This window comes from Symphodus melops, assembly GCF_947650265.1.
Source record: "Symphodus melops genome assembly, chromosome: 7".
In the NCBI taxonomy this organism is placed as follows: Eukaryota; Metazoa; Chordata; class Actinopteri; order Labriformes; family Labridae; genus Symphodus; species Symphodus melops.
Window position 1 is genome coordinate 18,662,954 of NC_136697.1, and position 18,254 is coordinate 18,681,207.

Below are 18,254 nucleotides of genomic sequence, written 5' to 3' on the forward strand. Positions count from 1 at the left end.
CATGCCTCTAGAGCCAAAAACTAGATACTTCAGCAAACTCATTCCGCTTACACAACACAAGGACAGCTTTTAAATGTTCCATTTTCGCGTCCCTCAAAGTGTAAGGCATCTAGTGTCATTGCCAAAAAGTCGCGACACAAGTTCACAAATTCTGCACATGGCCGCCCATCAGAAGTGAGACACATGGGAGCAAGATGGGTGATGAGAAAGGAGATTTGGGATTTGCAAAATAACACCTGCTTTTTCAAATAACAAACACCCCGAAAGCTCCACACCCCGCCACTACAGCTCGTATTTCATTTCAACTGTCGAAATGCGGTGAAACACTGAAAATCTAGTTGGACATATGGCACCATTTCCCATGACACTTTAGTCACCGCTCGAGTCCAACTTGCTGGGAATTGTTTCTAAAGACAATGTCAGACAAGACCACAAACCCTGGGGCTACACCCGCATTTCCCAGACAACTGCTATCAGACACTCTTGATTCCGATATGAGTATTCTGAAATAGAAACTGGCAATAAAAAACTGAGTCCATTTGTGGTTTCACAAAGCGCTCTAAGTCATATCTCTTTTCTCGTGATACATGAATTCCATGTTGCCACCTCGAATTCCAAAGCACCCATTTGTATTCATGGCTATGGTCTTTCCTTTAATGCCTCTCATGAATTTCTCCTTGACTTAAAAAAAAACAGTAGGAAGGAGGAGAGAATCACACGCTCTGTGTCGATGCATGTCTCGTTGAAGGGGTTTAGGAAGGAGGATTTGTCATATTGCTGTGGCTAAGCGTGACAGACCCTGCTGCTGCTGCTTAACTCCTCAGGTGGGTCCATTGAGAGACCGCTAGATCCCATCACTCCAGATGCAGGCGTGAAATCTTTTTTTCTTTAAGGTAGACTGTTGAGGGAAGTCCCTTTTTTGTTTAAACTGGGATCTAAAAAACGTGGCCATTCTGGCGACTGGGTCTATCTCTACACTTTGAATTGCTTTGTTGTTGAAATTTGCTGTAAACCTTGCCTAAATAATAGATTTTGAAAAAGACTCAATAGACTTCAGGTTTACAAATCACTTGACTCATCTAAACATTTTTTGGAAAAAAAATAATTTGCCTTCTTGTTGAGTTACATGATGAAATGGATACAACTCTTATGTTCTTCAGCTGTCGCTAAACATGAAGCTAGCAGCTAGTTAGCTTTAATAGTAGAGGAGCTAGTTCTGTTCAAATATATCAATATCTACCTGTCATAGTTTTAGAGTTGATTGATAATAGCAGTGTATTTAATTTGTGTAATCTATGATCTAAAAAAAACCCTTTTTAACCTAACAGGTTATGTAGCAGACTATTTCCTGGACTGTTGATATCAATGTGAGGCAGCAGAGAAACAAACAACAGTTTAATAAGTGCTAGCATCTTGCCAATAAATAATGCTGAAGTTTTGTTATTTCCTTTGCCCTCTGTCATAAATTTAAAAGAACAGGTAAATTACTAATTTGCTAACCAAACAGTTAGCTTCAAATACTGGCTAGTAAGCTTGCTACATGCCTAATATACCCATAGCTAGTCAATTTAGCTGGACTGAAGGAGAAGCATTTGGAAATCACAATGTCAAATTAAAATCACTGAGAAAGTTGATTCAAATTGAAGCTGCATTTATCAACCAAACTGTGTTGTGACCAAGATAAGATTTAAGGAAACTTTTCAAAAGAGTTTGCAAACTACAGATTTTAGTTGTAAACATTTAGAGAATTAACAAAACAACACCTACACAAAATAATTGAAATTCAAAAACAGTTCTATTTAAATGTTTTGTATTCACAGTGAGGAATTACACAGCGCACAGAAAATGTTGAAGTTTGAGGTGAAATTGATGCACAGCTGACACGGTGGATTATTTTGCTTCAACAAAACAGCCGGCTCAGCTGCAGAAGACTGCAGATGAAGAATTTCTCCCAAGGGAAAGAGTACTTAGGAAAGAAGCCAGAAAGTAGAGGTTATAGAGACTGTCTTAATTTGGCTGCGAGAAACAAGGTTTTCTCCTCTGTCGATTGGTGGGATGATCCTTGACCCTGTGGATGTACATCAAAGAAAACCAGCAAGAAAAGAGGGAAGCATCATTACATTACTAATGCATATAATCCCTTTAATGCAAAGAGGGTCACTGCTTGATATAGCTCGCATGCAGAAGTGACAAGAATAGTTCAGTTGAAGACGCATTGCAAGATTTAATGCGCTCTTTTGTTTGGTCCATGGACACATGACTCGAATTAAAGCAGGGGTATAATTCGACACCTTGTACGGTCTGCCGAGAAAACAACCTTTTCATGTACAAATAACTATCACAGAGGCTAAACAAGTGAACAGAAAGAAAAAGCTTCACTTGGAAGATGAATTATACCTATATGATCTCAGGAGAGTGCCATTTGACAGAATTAGTTCACTGCATGTTCGATATCCAACACATTGTTGCATCTCTTCTTGCAGGGGAGTTGATGAAACAAGCAGAAAGAGGTGAGTTAAAGAAGCTCTCCGAAGTGCAGCAGAGGTATAGTTTCACAGGTTTGATCTACTCTGAGTGATGCTTAACTCCTCTCAAAGCCCGTATTCTACCACTGCACTTAAACCCCAGCTGGATTTTCCGCTCAAGAAAAAGTCTCAGAATAAGTCAGGTGTCCTCCTCAGGGTGGGATGGAAGTGGGGGGAAAACAGAGAAAAACAGGAGGAGAAGGATTGGGTTTTGCATCCGTCACGTTCATGTCTCTGTTCTTGTTTGCTGCTGTAGAGTCTCCAAATTTCACCCTCTTAATCAACCCTTCCCTTTCTACAGACAGGAGCCCAGGAGGCTTACTCAGTACGTCACATAGACAGGGTGTCAGGAGAAGCTGAAACTGGAACACGGATTACATGAATAATGAGCCGGAGCCTACAAGGATGTCTAGGAACCGAGATCAGGGCCCTGAGACGATAATGAACAGACAATTCTGATAGGAGACGTAGGCTTTATCTTTTAGCTGAGGCTGCAGTAGCCTTAAACACAGCGGCGCTATCACTCGCTTTGGGCATGAGTCTGTTTTGGTTGTTCTGTGCCTCTAAACAAAACCACTTGTGCTGAAGTGGATGGAGCTGTGTTATGCAGATGAGTTGGTGCAGAGTAACTTTGGTACTCGCTTTGGCATGAAATTAAGTTTTTATGTTTCATCATGACCCAAGACATTTTTGTGGCTTTGGTTGGTTGGTGCACAAACAAAAAAACCTTTCATGTGTTTTGCTTTTCTTCTATTCTCTCATTTTTACATATGTTTCTCATTGAGTGTAGATTTTTAATGTCATTAAAAGATGATTTTTTTTTATCGGACATGTCTTCAGGACAGAGCATGTGCTCTGCCTAACAACATTTTTCCTGCGCTAGCCAATTCAACATTGCTTTCACTGCATCAGTACTACTTTAGGACAAAGAACATTGAAAGATGAATTGGAGGGAATCATTTTCGCTCACACTCCATGTTTGTACTTGAGAAAATAAAGTTGATAAATACAAACTGGATACAGTCTTGCAAATTTTACCAACCATAATCTGCTTAGCAAGGGTCACATGCCAAGCTAGCATGACAACTAGCAAGCTTACTTGCTAGAATACCTTCTGCTTTCTGTTGGATACCTTAATGCATACAGGTTTTTTGTTTTATGCATAGATATTTGGGGAAGAAATCACGCTAACTAGGTTTCTGGACACAGATTCAAAAATGTAAGGGTACCCATCAATTTACACAAGAAGGAGACAAAGTCATGTTGAATAAATCTGTACCACATTTTATAATCCTCGAGTGCATCAGGTACATAAAGAGAGAAAGACTGAGCAGTCCTGCAGCCTGTTTAATTCACAGTGCTTTGGCTTTCTGTGTGAGACACAGGACCACATTCTCACGCTATGCCCTGGTGACAGACAGTGACAGGCTGGAGATTGTTGGGATAAATTTGGGTTGGACGATGGGGGTGTGTGGGGAGGAAGTATATTTTTTGTGGTATGTTGATGATTTTAAATGATAATGTTTGCTGAATAAATAAAGTTAAAGTTAAGACTACTATGTGTCTTTACAGAGACATTAAAGTACTGTAAAAAAATACTGCTGGATGCCAGGTTTCATCATCAGTTTGGATATGAACCCATCCAAAATGAGGCTTCTTAAACATTAAGATCTTTCTCAGTGGCAGGCTTTTTTCTGTCCTTTTTTAAGTCCTGCTGAATAAAGATGACGATGATCGATAGTGAATGGCAATCGGACAAAGGACACATTAAAACATTTGACAATTCTTTCAAAATAGAAAAAAATACTGTAAGAGAATTTATTTGGAAGGCATGCTCGATTGTGGTTTGTTAAATCTTTTTATGTTTAGATGAATATTTCAAAATGGAAGTTGTTGGCTTAGGAGTGGAAGGGCGGCCACTGCTTCTTTAGACAACTTTTTTTTTAAGATTTCAGATGAAGTGGATTTTTAAAAATCAATTTTCATAAAACACATTTCCTCTTTTTCTTAAGTAGTTGTCAAGCCAACAGAAGCTCTCGGCTTTCTCCTTGAAGCATGTGATCCTAGTTTTGCAGGTCAAAGAGGCCTGTCAAGTCTCCCATGCATACAAACGTATTGCTAGCCCACTGTGCATCCAGGCTACCCATGGGAATGAACATAGCTATGTGCAACAGGGAAAACCTTTGTTGGGTGGAATACGGCTCTGTTTGAAATCTCTCGGAGATTTACCAGGAAAGTCAGTGAAAAAAAAAAAAACACATTTAGACGCATTCCTTGCCAATAACCCCCCACTATCTCAGGAACACTGACCACTTTGATTGGCTCGAGTGCAATGACCTTGCCCCATTCCCTTGCACTAGCATTCCGGTCAATGCAAGCAGAAAACAGGAGCACTGATAAGAAACTCACAGATGGGGAGATCTTGATGACAGACAGTTTCCTGCCCCTCATCTTCGATGAGTCCATTGTGTCCTGCGAACTCGATGGGAATATTCGCTACAAGAGAGGGCCAACGCTGATAGCGTACAGCAAACAAAAACATCCTTTGTGCTTTGCTGTCTGACTTTTTCTTGCTGCGTTCTTATTCAATTTCCTGCGCGGCAGGAGAGGGCTTCCTTATCTTAGACTGTTTATACCTGCAAATCGGCTGGTGGCCTTTTGTTTGCAGGTGACCCACCCTAAGGTGACATTTAATTCCTGGACAAAAAAAACGTGTGGTCATGCTCTATGGCACAGCCTCTCAGCCTGAGGAGATTACTAATACAGTGAACGCAACAGAGCTGCATTCATGGCCTGTCGTGAGAGCTGGCAAACAGAGACAGTGAGAGCGATCCAACACACATTAATACACTGATTTAAATCATACATGACCCCAAGTCATGCAAGAGGAAGGGAAATGGGCAAGAAACCATCGCTAGGCGAATCAAAGTGGAACCAGCTTTGTTCATATTTACACATCAATCACTCTCTGTATTCCCTTCATAAGTTTAAGAACAAACACAGCAGAACATCTGTGAGCACACTACAAGGCGCACTTGGGTCACAGACGGCATATTTACAGAATCCATCTTAATATCTTCTATTGATTGAAGTAAGTCTATTCCCTGCTGTCACCATTACTTTAAAAACCGGCATTTCCTGTGGAAACCATAAATGAAAATGAGAAACATGAGCTGTAATGACATTTCTGAGACAAATGCACCATTCTGTGACACTTATCACACCTAGTTACTATAATTGTAGCTTCACACTTTTGTTCTTTTTCTAACTGCTCGCAGCTTTTCCGTTGAAATGGCCTTTATGTTGTCTCATGAACATGCTCTGTTCTCCAGCTCTCTTTCACAAATTAATGTTTAAAATGTATCTCTCTTAAAAACAGATAGATCGCCGCAGGTATTTCATCAGAACAACAATCTGCTTTGATTACATTTAGCACAATGTCCCTTTAGTGGTAAATGTTACATGCGTTTGTTTTTGCACGTTTGTTTAGCTCGCAGGCTTTTTGTACATCTGAAATTACTAATGATATGCCTGCAAGCTATTAGAAGTATTGGGGGAGCTCTGAACCTCACAAATACTCAGACAGGTTTCTTGTTGCCTCTGTAAATACTTTTGACTCTTTTCCAGACCTGATTTATGTCGTTGGCAAACACACACACACACACACACACACACACACACACACACACACACACACACACACACACACACACACACACACACACACACACACACACACACACACACACACACACACACACACACACACACACACACACACACACACACACACACACACACACACACACAGAAAGGTAAAACTTCACATATTTCTGTAGTGTTGACTGGACTGTATTCGAAACCCGTCTGCTTCCTTTCAAGATTAGGTGAATGACTTTGTTATGACAGCTCAACCCTCCTGTTATGCAGTGACTTACACCGAGCACATTCAAAAGTTTAGATTCTGAGGCAAACTGCTTTGTAGTTGTATGCCAGAGTCATCTATTATTTGAAATAGGCAGCCTGGAGAAAAAAAGAAAACAAGTGTGGACAGCAATTAAGAAAGGCAACGAGTGAGCTAGGCATCTGGTCCAACGTTTATACAACTTGTTACCATAAGGGGTGTGAATTGAGCAGCTCCAAAATGAAGCGAGCAAAGTGTGATTTAAGACTTGCTTAACAAATGAAATCAAACTGTCAGAGAACTGCAGCTCCTTGGCCTAACGTCTTTTCATCAGCAGGCATCCCAAGCACAGTACAGCAAAGTTGTCTCTCCTGAAGGGAAAAGAGATTTGCTCTCACATTCCCAGACTGGACGGTAACATTTCTTACTGCTGTTTGCTTCATTCAAAACGCTCTCAGGAAATCACTGTTGCAATAAATCTAGGATGACCCTATCAAGGGTGATATTGCATTTCATTTCCTTCGAGTGAAATACTGATCCTGGAGACACATGTGACTTTGGCTCGTTTCAAATTCATATTCTCTTGTGGTTCCAAACTGTCCAGGTCCCTAGTTATTATTAAAACGACATATTGTTACGCAATGTTAAGCAGAAATATATCTAGTGAGCTTTGCGCAGAAACTGAAAAGATGTTTTCTGAGGGGATTTTTCAAAATAATGACAGAATTGTATGAGAAACAAAGAAAAAACAGAGCATTTCTCTGTCTCTGTATGGCTTCTTATCTACTGTAAAGTCCATTAAATCCTGATGAAGAACCCCTGATTTAATCCTTGAACTACTTCCAGTTTGGCAGCATTTCCATGCAACACTGAAATATCTGATTTTTTTTCTCTTCCTGTGTGCTTGTTCTCACCACACAGATTGACCAGTCATCTGTGAATCTCCCATGGTTTGGCTGATAATTCATGATCGCCCCGCCACGGACCCGGAGCATTCAATATGAATTATAAAATGGCAAGCCAAGCATATCAATGGATGACAGACTGGATGTGTATGGCCCAGGGCCAGTGAGGAGTTGGAGCACAATGGCTTCCCCGATTCAGTCCACCCCAGAACTGGAAATACCAGTGTGGCACGAGGGAGGATCTTCCATCAGCACAATGTATGGCACTGCTTGAGTCAAATGATGTTCTGAGACGTATTGATAACCTTTACGACCTTTAGGGAGAAACACCGGTATGTTCAACTGGGAAATATTTCCCGATTAAAAAAAAAAATCCTCCATAATATGTTCACCAGAACAAGTCCAGACCTTCAAAAAAAAATTAGCAGAAAGATAAAAAGAGAGAAATTTTCAATTCTGTCATGAATGATTCTTTTGCCTTCAGACTTGATTGCTTAGAAATCTGCATGTTATTATCTCGCATTATGCCCATGCTGGAGCGCTAGGACCTAAACAAATAACTGCCTCTTTACTCTGATCCCCTCGCTGTCTCTGCAGATATCACACTGCTATCAAACACAAACCTCTTGATCTTTTACATTTCTCCTTTGTGCGGTATTCCGATATAAAGGCTGAGGTTCCTGCCCTCCTTTTAGCATTTAAGCACAACAGCCAACTTAGAGTGTTTACCCTGCGACTGCACAACATAATCCCTCCCTAAATCTGGCTCTCTTTGCTTTAAAGAGTCAGATAACGGCTCTCATTCACTCACAGCAGGTATGTGCTTGTGCACTTGCTCCACCTTTGTGGCAGCCTTCCTTTGAATCTGGTCATCCTCTTTCATATGTGCAGACTGGGCGGTCTGAAACAAGTAAAACAAATCCAATACCTGCATGACCTAGTTTTGTCCAGCACAAGCCTTACTTTATAGATCTCTTATATAATGACAGAACTTGGAAACCCTTTGTTTTGTAGTGATAGCCACCAAATGCACTTTTACACATCTGGCAGTTACGTTATCATTCATTTAGAGTTTCTGGTTGCAGTAACTAGCTACTGCAAGTCATACTCCATTATTCACTATACCTTAGCTCCATTTTGGGTCTCCACCAACTTCTTGCAAAATGTGATATTAAAAGTGCTTAGATTTAGCCAAACAGATGTCACATGTCAGCTAAACAGCAGGCTGAATTTCAAAGTAAAGCTCCTTGAAGACGAGAGGATCTGCAGATTCAGGAGCTAATCATCTGTAGGCTCTGTAGTGTATGCATGCAAGTGTTGCAACGTTAAAACATTTTATTTAACAAAAAAAAAAAAAAAAAAGACCAAACTTGAATTCATTCATTCAAACGGGGTGAGAAAGTCAATACCAGGAGAGAGAGAAAAAACACTTTCTTTTCAGCTGTGTCAATGAGCATTTCAAAGCACAAGGAATGTTTTGGATGAAAACGATAACCTGATTATACTTTCTCCTGGTGAGGGACAGGAGGTAATTATCAAGTGGAGTTTTTGGTAGCTGAACTCTGATGGAAACGTAGATCATAAGCGCTGGGATGCCGGCCCTCAGGGCTGGACAGGCTGAAGGTGAGTGGCATGTGGATAGAATCAGATATTGTTTTCAGTAGGAGCCGCACACACGCATACATACACATTCCTTTATTGATGGATGGGCAAATATGCATTCTTAGGGCCTGAGAGCACTCACATCAAGTGAAACCCAAAACCTGAACTTTCTGCATACCAAAGCAGTATTCCTCTTTAAGAAATTCAACAGAACCATTCAAGTCAATTCCAAAGTGAGGCCAAATCATAGGGGCTATTCTTTGAATGCTGCAATAAGACCCTCCATCTCATCCAAAAAGTGCTACTCAACGAACAAAAGAATGCATCACTGCTTGAAACACTGCTAGCAAAGTCCACTCTTTATCAATCTGCACAGTTTTAAGGAAATGTGCACCACATCCAAATCGGAAAAATAAAGAGGAATATATCATAAAACAAAACAGCAAGAGATAGAAAAAAAGACAACGGGCAAATTGAAGAGGAAGCCCCCAAAAATAATGTGCTTCAACATCTATCTGTAATCATTGCTTGGCACACAAGAGTATGATTTTGGGTTTCTTTCTTCCCCGATACAATACACTACAATAGGACTGAAAGGAGGAAAAAAGAAATGATGATCATTAAGCAGACATACCAGCATTGGTTTCGATGAGCATGCAACAGACAGGAGTGTTATGTGACAATACTTGTAATTACCGCCAAATGTAATAATCAAAATTGGGGGAAAGAGCCCAAAAAAGAGCCTTGGGATGTCAATGTAGACAATAAAAAACACTGACACATTCTTTCCCAGTTCCCTAGTCTGGCACTGAATGAATCGCCCGCTCTTGAAGACTTTTGGTGTCCTGTCTGCACAGAAAGATCTGATTAAAGCTCAAATAAAAATGTAATCTCTTCTCCGCGGCTCTGCGTAGTACACCCAGACAATCTGTCATGAAGCTCATTGTGCAGAAAAAGATGCAGCAGTGAACCTTAAGGGGAAGGTCTCTGTAACACCGTTCTGTGTTTTCATTGGAAAAAAAAAAGTGTCAGTGAACGGGTCCCTGGTTTGCCAGGAATATTCAATGTGTCGGTACAAAGTGTTTGAAACATCTTTTTTTTAAAAACTCCAAGGATAAAACCACTGAAGAGGAACTATTAGCCCTTACTGAAGAATGTTTGCTGATAAATTCAACACATTCATAAGCTGAATAGTAAGTGGCTTCTTGAAAGGTTGACCAGAATCACATTAACACTCCTCTCAGCCACGTAACTCCATGGTAACTCACCTTCTGAGCAGTGAAAGAAAAGGAGAAAGAGCAGGAGGCAGCGAAACACAGGACACCTCCACAGTGCAGAGGCCATTGTGCGCTGTATGCAAACGATCCAGGAGCCTGGTAGCTAATTCAAGTGGTTCTGTGTGTTGCAGTGGGAGATCAGGGAGCTGGGGCGATGTCAACGGTCAGTGGTTCTCGGAGAAACATCACCAGTCATCGTTTCATCTGGAAGGAAGAGCAGAAAGAGCATAAAAGGGCGGAAATACAGATTTATCGTTTGTACCAGGGTGCTGTTTGAAGTGTGATTCTTTTATTTGGGTTATACAGAGATTTGATATCAGCACCAAAATAACCTCTGATACGGCTTCACTAGTTTTCAGTTTTCCCAGTCAAAGAATCAATCTGATATCTTCATGTATTAGCCTCCCCCCTCCAACAAACGTGTGCATTTCTTCTACCTAAACTCAGAGGGATACATAGCAAATAATATATGTTATGGCTGCTCGAGAAGATACAGTTTGAGAGCAAAAAAGGATAAACTTGTGTTTTGGTAGATTATTCAGTAAATGATCCTGTAAAGATAAACACTACTATTGAACTGCTAGCTTGAAGTCTAACGTTAAGCTAGCTAGTAAAACATAACCACTCCAATAAGTGTTTTTCCATCACATATTTTAAGGCTGTTTTTTTTTTTAAGTCTAATATGATTCAAACTTAAGGTTAACAGAGTTTTAGGTTATAAATCTGTGTGTGTATAACACAGGAGGTCATATATATATTTATATTATCACACTGGTATTATTAGGGCTTCTCAGTGTCTGTTTAGATTTTTGAATTCATATCAGGAATTAAAAAGTTAATATACTTTATACCTTCACTTCTATTATTTGATGGGTTAACAGTCAATAACAAAATAAGTGTAGGTTGCATATGTACAAACAAAACCTCAATTTAACTGAATTTTTGAAAGTCCTTTTTCACAATCCATGTTGACAGAAATATGAAAGCTGTTCAAGCAGCAACATGAATGGAAAGCAGGTAGCACTCCCGCTGCACTCATTCACCACCCGGCAGAGCGCTACAACAAAATGTTTACACTAACTCGTTCTCCCACTCTCCCCCATTTACTCCTGGATCCCTGCGGGAGTGAGAGCTTGTCGCTACGGCAACACTTTCACATAGGACGCCATTGGAGATACAGCTGCTTCTTGTGCTACTTTTGTTTCCTTCCTTATCAAGGAAGACAGTTCTTTGTTTGCAAAAAGCAGCAAAAGGTTAGAGCCCGAGACAGACGAACACAACCAGACAGATAAGCTGCTTACCAAAGTCAAACACCAAGGAGGGATGTGTTGTGTCATATTTGAAATGCCACACACAAACAATCACAAGCACACACAAAGACTAGCATTATGCATGCCTGCACAAATATATAGCAGAGGACATGCACACTCCTGTTGACATGGACACACATTCGCTCACTCATGAGCACACACACCACACATATTGAAAAGCTATCTTGTTTATTTGCCATCTAGCATCTCTCCAATCCAGCATCCAGTGCCCACCAGATACACAAAAATCAGCATTAACATCAATAACGGGATTGGCTACTTGGTAGCAGTCGCTATGAAATTAAGAGCTTCCTGCATCTGAATTCTGTCCCTCCAGAGTCACCTGTCAAACACCCAGATTATTTTATAATGAAGTTAAATTTGAGCTGCAGAGCAGTCAGCTCTGATCGCTCTCTTGGCTCGCTAATGCGCTCAGAAATTTCTGGCAACACAAAAAACCCACAAAGCAAGGGGAGCTTTGACATTAGCAATCTGTGTAATATAATAACTACTGGATTCATTCTATACATGAGCAATGCTTTGTCTGGGGATAATAACGGAATGAAAAAAAACAACTGCATCTGCACCTAGCCTGAAGCAGTCTGAAAGAGTTTATTTTCATTTGAGGTCACCCTGGCCGAGCCAAGGAAACACACATACAGAAAACTTATAATTTATCAGTAAAACTTGGGTGGTTTTTATAGGAATTGTGGTTTTATTGTCTCCCAGTTGTTTATCTGCCAGTGGCGCCGAACCAGATCAGATAAGGTAAAATAGGAGGGAAGGAGTTCTCCTGTGCGGGAAGTCTAACACCGTGTCTATTGAGGCTGCGTACGCTCTCAAGTCTTTAAAAGTACTGCCACCAGTTCAATATCGGGCAGAACACCAGATCTCCAGAGACACATGACCTCGTCCTCAGCCATTTATCTTCTGCAAATATGAGGCCTGGGGCCATAGGGTAACCATAATGGTGGCTGACAGGAGGAGATTGGAAACTGTTTGGGGGATATCCCCCCTTGCCCTTCTGGCCCGCTGAGCCACTCCGCCACTCCAGACACCAGGGGGCGAGAGCCTGCCAGGCCTTGCGGATGCAGTTTTGCCCTCACCACCCCGGGGTTTCTTTCTCCTGATCAGCCGTCGCCCTGCTGGGTAACATGTCCCCCTTTCTCCTTTAAGCCTGTGGACAACACAGAAGTGCTCATCTTCCCTAAAAAACACTGTTTTGTTTGGTGGGATTTCTGCACTGAATCGTCCCGGACTTGAGATAAAAGGATTAGGCGGTTAACATTAAGACGCTTTACACAAGTTCTGACAGACGTATCATAATTTCCCATCAGGGGACTGAGAGGGGGGGGGGATGGTCATGGGGGGCTAAGATGTTCTCAAGCAGAAAATGATTTTAAGAGTTAAGCGAGGCATCGTTAACCCCTCAGAGATGGTGCTGAGGAATTATCTCCACAAACCCCCCACTGCTCTGAAGCCCTGGAATTGAGGTTACTTGTTTCTTGGCCAGCAGTTTACGCATAATGATCGTCTCGTTCCGCTGAGACCTATATGTATATATAAAATGTGCACAGTTATGACTAACTGTCACCACCTACACTACATTCAATGAGCTCAAACATATTATACACAGCAGAAGACCACTTACTGAATAAAAGTTATTCATTTTCATCTGCGCCTTCAGCTCCTCTTCCTAGAAAAATACAGCTATACAAATTCCCCTGGGTTTCTCTCTCTATTAACAGTATAACTTTCTGGAAACCAGACAAGAAAAATGAAGAATGATATACAAACATTCACGACATCTGTTTTTCTTTTGTCTCCTGTACATACACAGTGGAAACCCGAGGAGAGAAATCTATCATCAGTTAAGATAATGGAGAAAATCGCAGAGCACAGCCAATTTTTCACATCAGCATGATAGAAATAATAAGCAAGCATTTAAAAGAGGACGGCGAGCAATTAAAAAATAATTAAAATAAATGGAGAGAAGGAGACAGCCCACATGTCTTCACATGAAATACATGGCTGTGTGCAACAGCCGGCGCAGTGAATGTGAGTCTCCTTTGACAAAGCTTGTGTCTGCCTCACTCAAGCTGGAGAGGCGTCCAGTGAAAGAGGGAGCGAGGGGAAGGGGGGAGTTACTGAGTTTCTAAGCCGGGAGGGACTAAATGGATGGGAGAGGGAGAGCAGAGGAGGAGAAGAATGGAAGGGGGAGAAAGGAAGGGGCGGTGGGGTCACAGAGGAGGATTGACAGCCTGTGAGTACGGCCTGACCTCCTGGGTTTGCCTCCAAGTTTTCTCCACCAGCTTAGAGAAGACAAAAATAAAGCCCAGGAATGTTAATTTATTTTCAATTGTCAACGGCGAGAGTAGAGATAAAGAGCGCATACATACATATCAAGTACGAGTGGAACAAAACTAATGCGCAAGTCCAAGTGTAAGCTGAAAACCTACAAGTGAAATAGAGATGTGGCTCTGTTGAGCTGTTCTCGCCTGCACAACGATTCTTCTTTCACTCTTTGAATAAGTACTAATTTGGAGAACTTTTGGACCCGCCCCCCTGCCCTACATTCAAAGACGGGAATTTTAAACATCACAAAATGGTTGATGGGCTAGAAGTGGGAGACGGGAACCACAGGAACTAAGAAAACACAGCCTCCAGACACTTTTTTTTTCAGTCCTCAGTGCACCCTGATGTTCCCAAGGAACTCTTTTGTCATGACAGTCCTGTCAGGGCTGCGCTCGCAACCCCTGCAGGGACATGATGTCATTTCCTTGGCTCCACCAGTGATGTAGAGAACCTGCCATCAAATGCCAGAAAGCGAGACGGGCCGACACCGAGCTCAGTCTGCAGAGAGTATCTCTACTCTGAGCTAATAAGATATATGTCTGAGATAAACAGGTTGTAAACAGCAGTTTACAGCTTCACACATCGGTTTCTGACCGAAAGCTTATCGACAGATTGAACGACTCTTTAAATGATGACAAACTTCCAGCCAAATAAATCAATCCTTCCCAGCTTCTCAATGTAAAATTTGAAGGTATTTCGTGTGGGATGAAAAAGCAAGCAGTTTGAAGCGTATGGATTCGCTTCTGAAAAATGTTGCTTGACACATTCAAAAATGTCTCTGAGCCCAGTTTAAAATTGCACACATTTTGGGTTATCTTAGTTTGATGTGAAGTCAAAATATATTTATAGCCTCCGTACATGGTTTTTGATCGAACCGCTAGGCCAACTGTGTCCTAAAAATGAATCTATATATAAGAGTTTGAGAGTAGTTTTCGCACGTAAAAAAAAAAGCAAGCATCTTGAATAAAACTTTAGTAACTCTGCGTTTCCCTCAGCCACTTCGTGCTCCCTTCTCCATCCTCATTACAGCTTAATTGTGTGCCTTTAAATCTTTTATTTGCCACCAAGTGTTGTTATGTTGGTTAATACATCAAAGGACGTCTCTCATCTTCTGTTCATGTGAGGGTCAGAAAAAGATCATGTAACATTTAATTTACAAAGCTTTGATTTAAGGTCTTCTTTTTTCTTTTCTCAGGTATAAACGGCTCAAAATAAAAAGAGGACATCTCGAAAAAACACAACAGCCAAAATCTTCAGTGCACTAAAAGCCTGAGCAGAAAGCCTCCTGAAAGGTGCAATGCTTCACTATTTCATTGAAAGCACACAACAGTTGGTGTGTCGAGCGGCTCCTGGCCAAATGATTGAGGCAGCAGATAAGATAGAGCGCCAGCGGGCAGATGGACAGAGTGAAACAGAGAGGGGTGAGCAAAGGAGCTTAGTAAAGTGAAGAGAACAAAGACGACCCAGACTGAACAACCAGGTTAGCGTCAAGCTAGGCGAGGAGAGGCTGAGGTGTACTCTTCAAAAGGAGCTGTGTGGAGGAGCAGACACTTCCAAAAAGGCTCAAAGTGGATGTTTCTCTTGTGGTTTGGAGCAGAAATAGAACTGCAACGATTAATCAATAATATGTCAACTACTCAAACTATTCAACTGTTTAATATGGGATTTATCTGCTATACATTTGAAATAAAAAATAAGGTTATTTTCCTCCATATTGGAATACTTGTTGTCTTCACTGTGCTATGAAGCAGACTGAGTCTCTCTGGGTTATGGACAAAAGAGGAGCTTTTAGGATGAAGCTTGGGAAACTTTTTTTTTTGAACATGTACAGGCCTTATTTACAGAAAAAAAAAAGCACAAATGTCAGCACATTTCTAGTGAAATATAGATGAGGAATAATACCAATATTAAAGTATCTATACATTCTGACAGAAATTAAGTCCACAAAATTTGAAGAAATTCAAAATAAAAAAGATAACGATAAATGAAAAATAAGTTCTGTGAGTCCAAGGGCTTCTTCAATTGGCTTTTATCTTCCAACCAAACTTTCAAACAATCCAAAATAGTGACAAAAATATCACTCAAAACGCAGAAGAAAAAAACCTCATAGAATATAATCATGTTTCAGAAGCGGGAATGGGTGAATGTTTGTCTCTACTTTCCTTCAGGTCTTGACTTACTTAAACTGCCTGCCTCTTGTTGAAGTGTTTGACAGCGGAACACATTTTTACATCCTCCGTCATACCGTAAAGGTTACTCTGGCGTATTAAGCACAAATGCATTGTGCAACTCCAAATGTAAAAATGTGTGATGTAAAAAAAATTAAATAAAAGAGCCAAAAGATTCTGTGCTTCAATCTCTGATGGGTGCCATTCTTGCAGGGCATGGTGTCGAAATGAATAGGCTGACCTCGGAGCAGTTGGTTAAGCAGTGGGGTCATCCCCATTGAGGAGCACGGATCGGCTCGATGCCGACACCGAAGAGAGACGGTTCTCCTTCAATCAGTCTTTTCATAAATGTACTGACAGCCTCACTTCTCTTCTTCTCCACACATCATTCTAGCACTCCCCTGCCTGCTCTTTATCCACACAGCTCACACCCACGCACACACTGCTCACCTCCAGCTCACTGCGGCATTAAAACACTTTTGTTTTTTTACGACAGACGCCATGATTGGCTTGGCATCATAACCTCCCCCCAACACAAACCCCCTTTTCCCCCCCAACAGACACAACACACACACACACCTCCCAACACGGGCAACACACACACACACAAACACACACAACAAATCCATTCATTCCATCACAGAGATTTGCAGCAGGTGATGTTTGTGTTCACACCTTCTGGGGGGAAACACATCGTCACAATGTTACATTTTTTACACACTATAGCCCCATTCAGACCGGATTAGTATTACCGCTAAAGTAACTGTTAATACAGAACATCTGTGGGTTTAATGATCAACATGCAGGCTCACAGATTTCTGTGTAATCCGCCTCTACTATGACAGAAATTCAATTCATGTGCTGCCATCGCATCACAAACGTATCATAATAATCAAACACAGTTTCCGCAGCTGACAGCAACTTGTTTAAACAAAGACCAAAAAGAAGAAATGTCGCATCTGGAGCCGAGTGATCTCATATTTGGAGGATAAAGCGCAGAAATGTGTGCAAAGGGAATGACGTACTATTTTGAAAATCTCTCCAGGTTGTCCTTTCAGAGAAGACTGGTGGAGGTTTTTATAAGAGGTTTATGTTTCCCGGGGTGCAGGAGGTCCCAGATTTTAGACAGACCACTAATGGGCAACATTCAGATGGGGGTTAAAAATTTTACAGACATCCTCCATTTTCAATTACATTTGATCCCCCTCATCCCCTGTAAAACTAATCCCATCCAAATGGGGTTTATGACAAAGTGGTACAATGACAAAGGGACATGTTTGTTGCCCACAGCAAAGAGTTTGTTTTTACTAAGAAATATTATGCAAATTGAGCAGACACCATTACTGCTGGAGGGAAGAAAAGTAAAACTCATTTCGAGTTGTATGTGAAGGAGTGATAAAATGAAGTCAAAGGTGCATTCGATTTTTTAACTGTTTATATTTAGGTTCCACATCTAGTTTAAATGAAGGTTCATATCATTATTACAACAATCTGCAACAATTTAGAGACTATATTAACAAAAAGCTGAATATAAATAAACTTCAGATTTATTTCGCAGACAATCAGATGAGTTTTAGTAATGTAGCCCGCCTTGAGTCATGGCTGTCCACCAATCAGATCGCAGGGAAATTGGATTCTACCTCACTGACTTATAGAACCATCCTGCATCTATTCAACTTATCGAATCCTGCATTAGGTGGAAGTGAGGGAGTGAACCTCTATAAATGTGGTGACAGAATTTCACCACATATGACCAGTACCTTAAATCCCAGGATGCACAAAGGTCAACTTTCTTTGTGTATGTTTTCCTGTTTTTATTTTTTGCATTTGTAAAGCACCTTGTAACAAATTGTTTTGAAAGTGCTATATAAATAAATACTTACATACATGTAATTTGGAGGGAAGTGTAATAAAGATTATTTTTTCTATATTATTTTGAGATCTTGAGGTTTTTAAATTGAAATGTATGTCCTCATTCAATTACTTACAAATACAGATACAAGCGAGTAATGTACTGATATGACTGACTGTTATATCTGTCTCCTTTTCTGGGGCCCATTTCTGGGGACTTCTCCTGCACTTTAAATGTGCATATTGTATCTGTTGTTTCCTATGTAACAAATGTTTGTGTGTGTGTGTGTGTGTGTGTGTGTGTGTGTGTGTGTGTGTGAGTGTGTTATTGGTACCTGCCTCAGATTAAGGATGAAA

The 18,254-nt window shown here is 40.9% G+C and overlaps 1 protein-coding gene across 7 annotated transcripts in view; it reads right to left on the minus strand.

Annotated features, from left to right (window-relative positions):
* The window catches only part of adgrl2b.1 (adhesion G protein-coupled receptor L2b, tandem duplicate 1), an 85,140-nt gene that overhangs the window by 54,594 nt on the left and 12,292 nt on the right, over positions 1-18,254 (minus strand). For all 7 annotated transcript variants that reach the window (XM_079349372.1, XM_079349370.1, XM_079349371.1 and 4 more), the window contains exon 2: positions 10,205-10,417. In XM_079349372.1, the coding sequence (XP_079205498.1) occupies positions 10,205-10,280 (76 nt within the window). In that variant the 5' untranslated portion in view covers positions 10,281-10,417. The remainder of the gene's footprint in view (positions 1-10,204; positions 10,418-18,254) is intronic.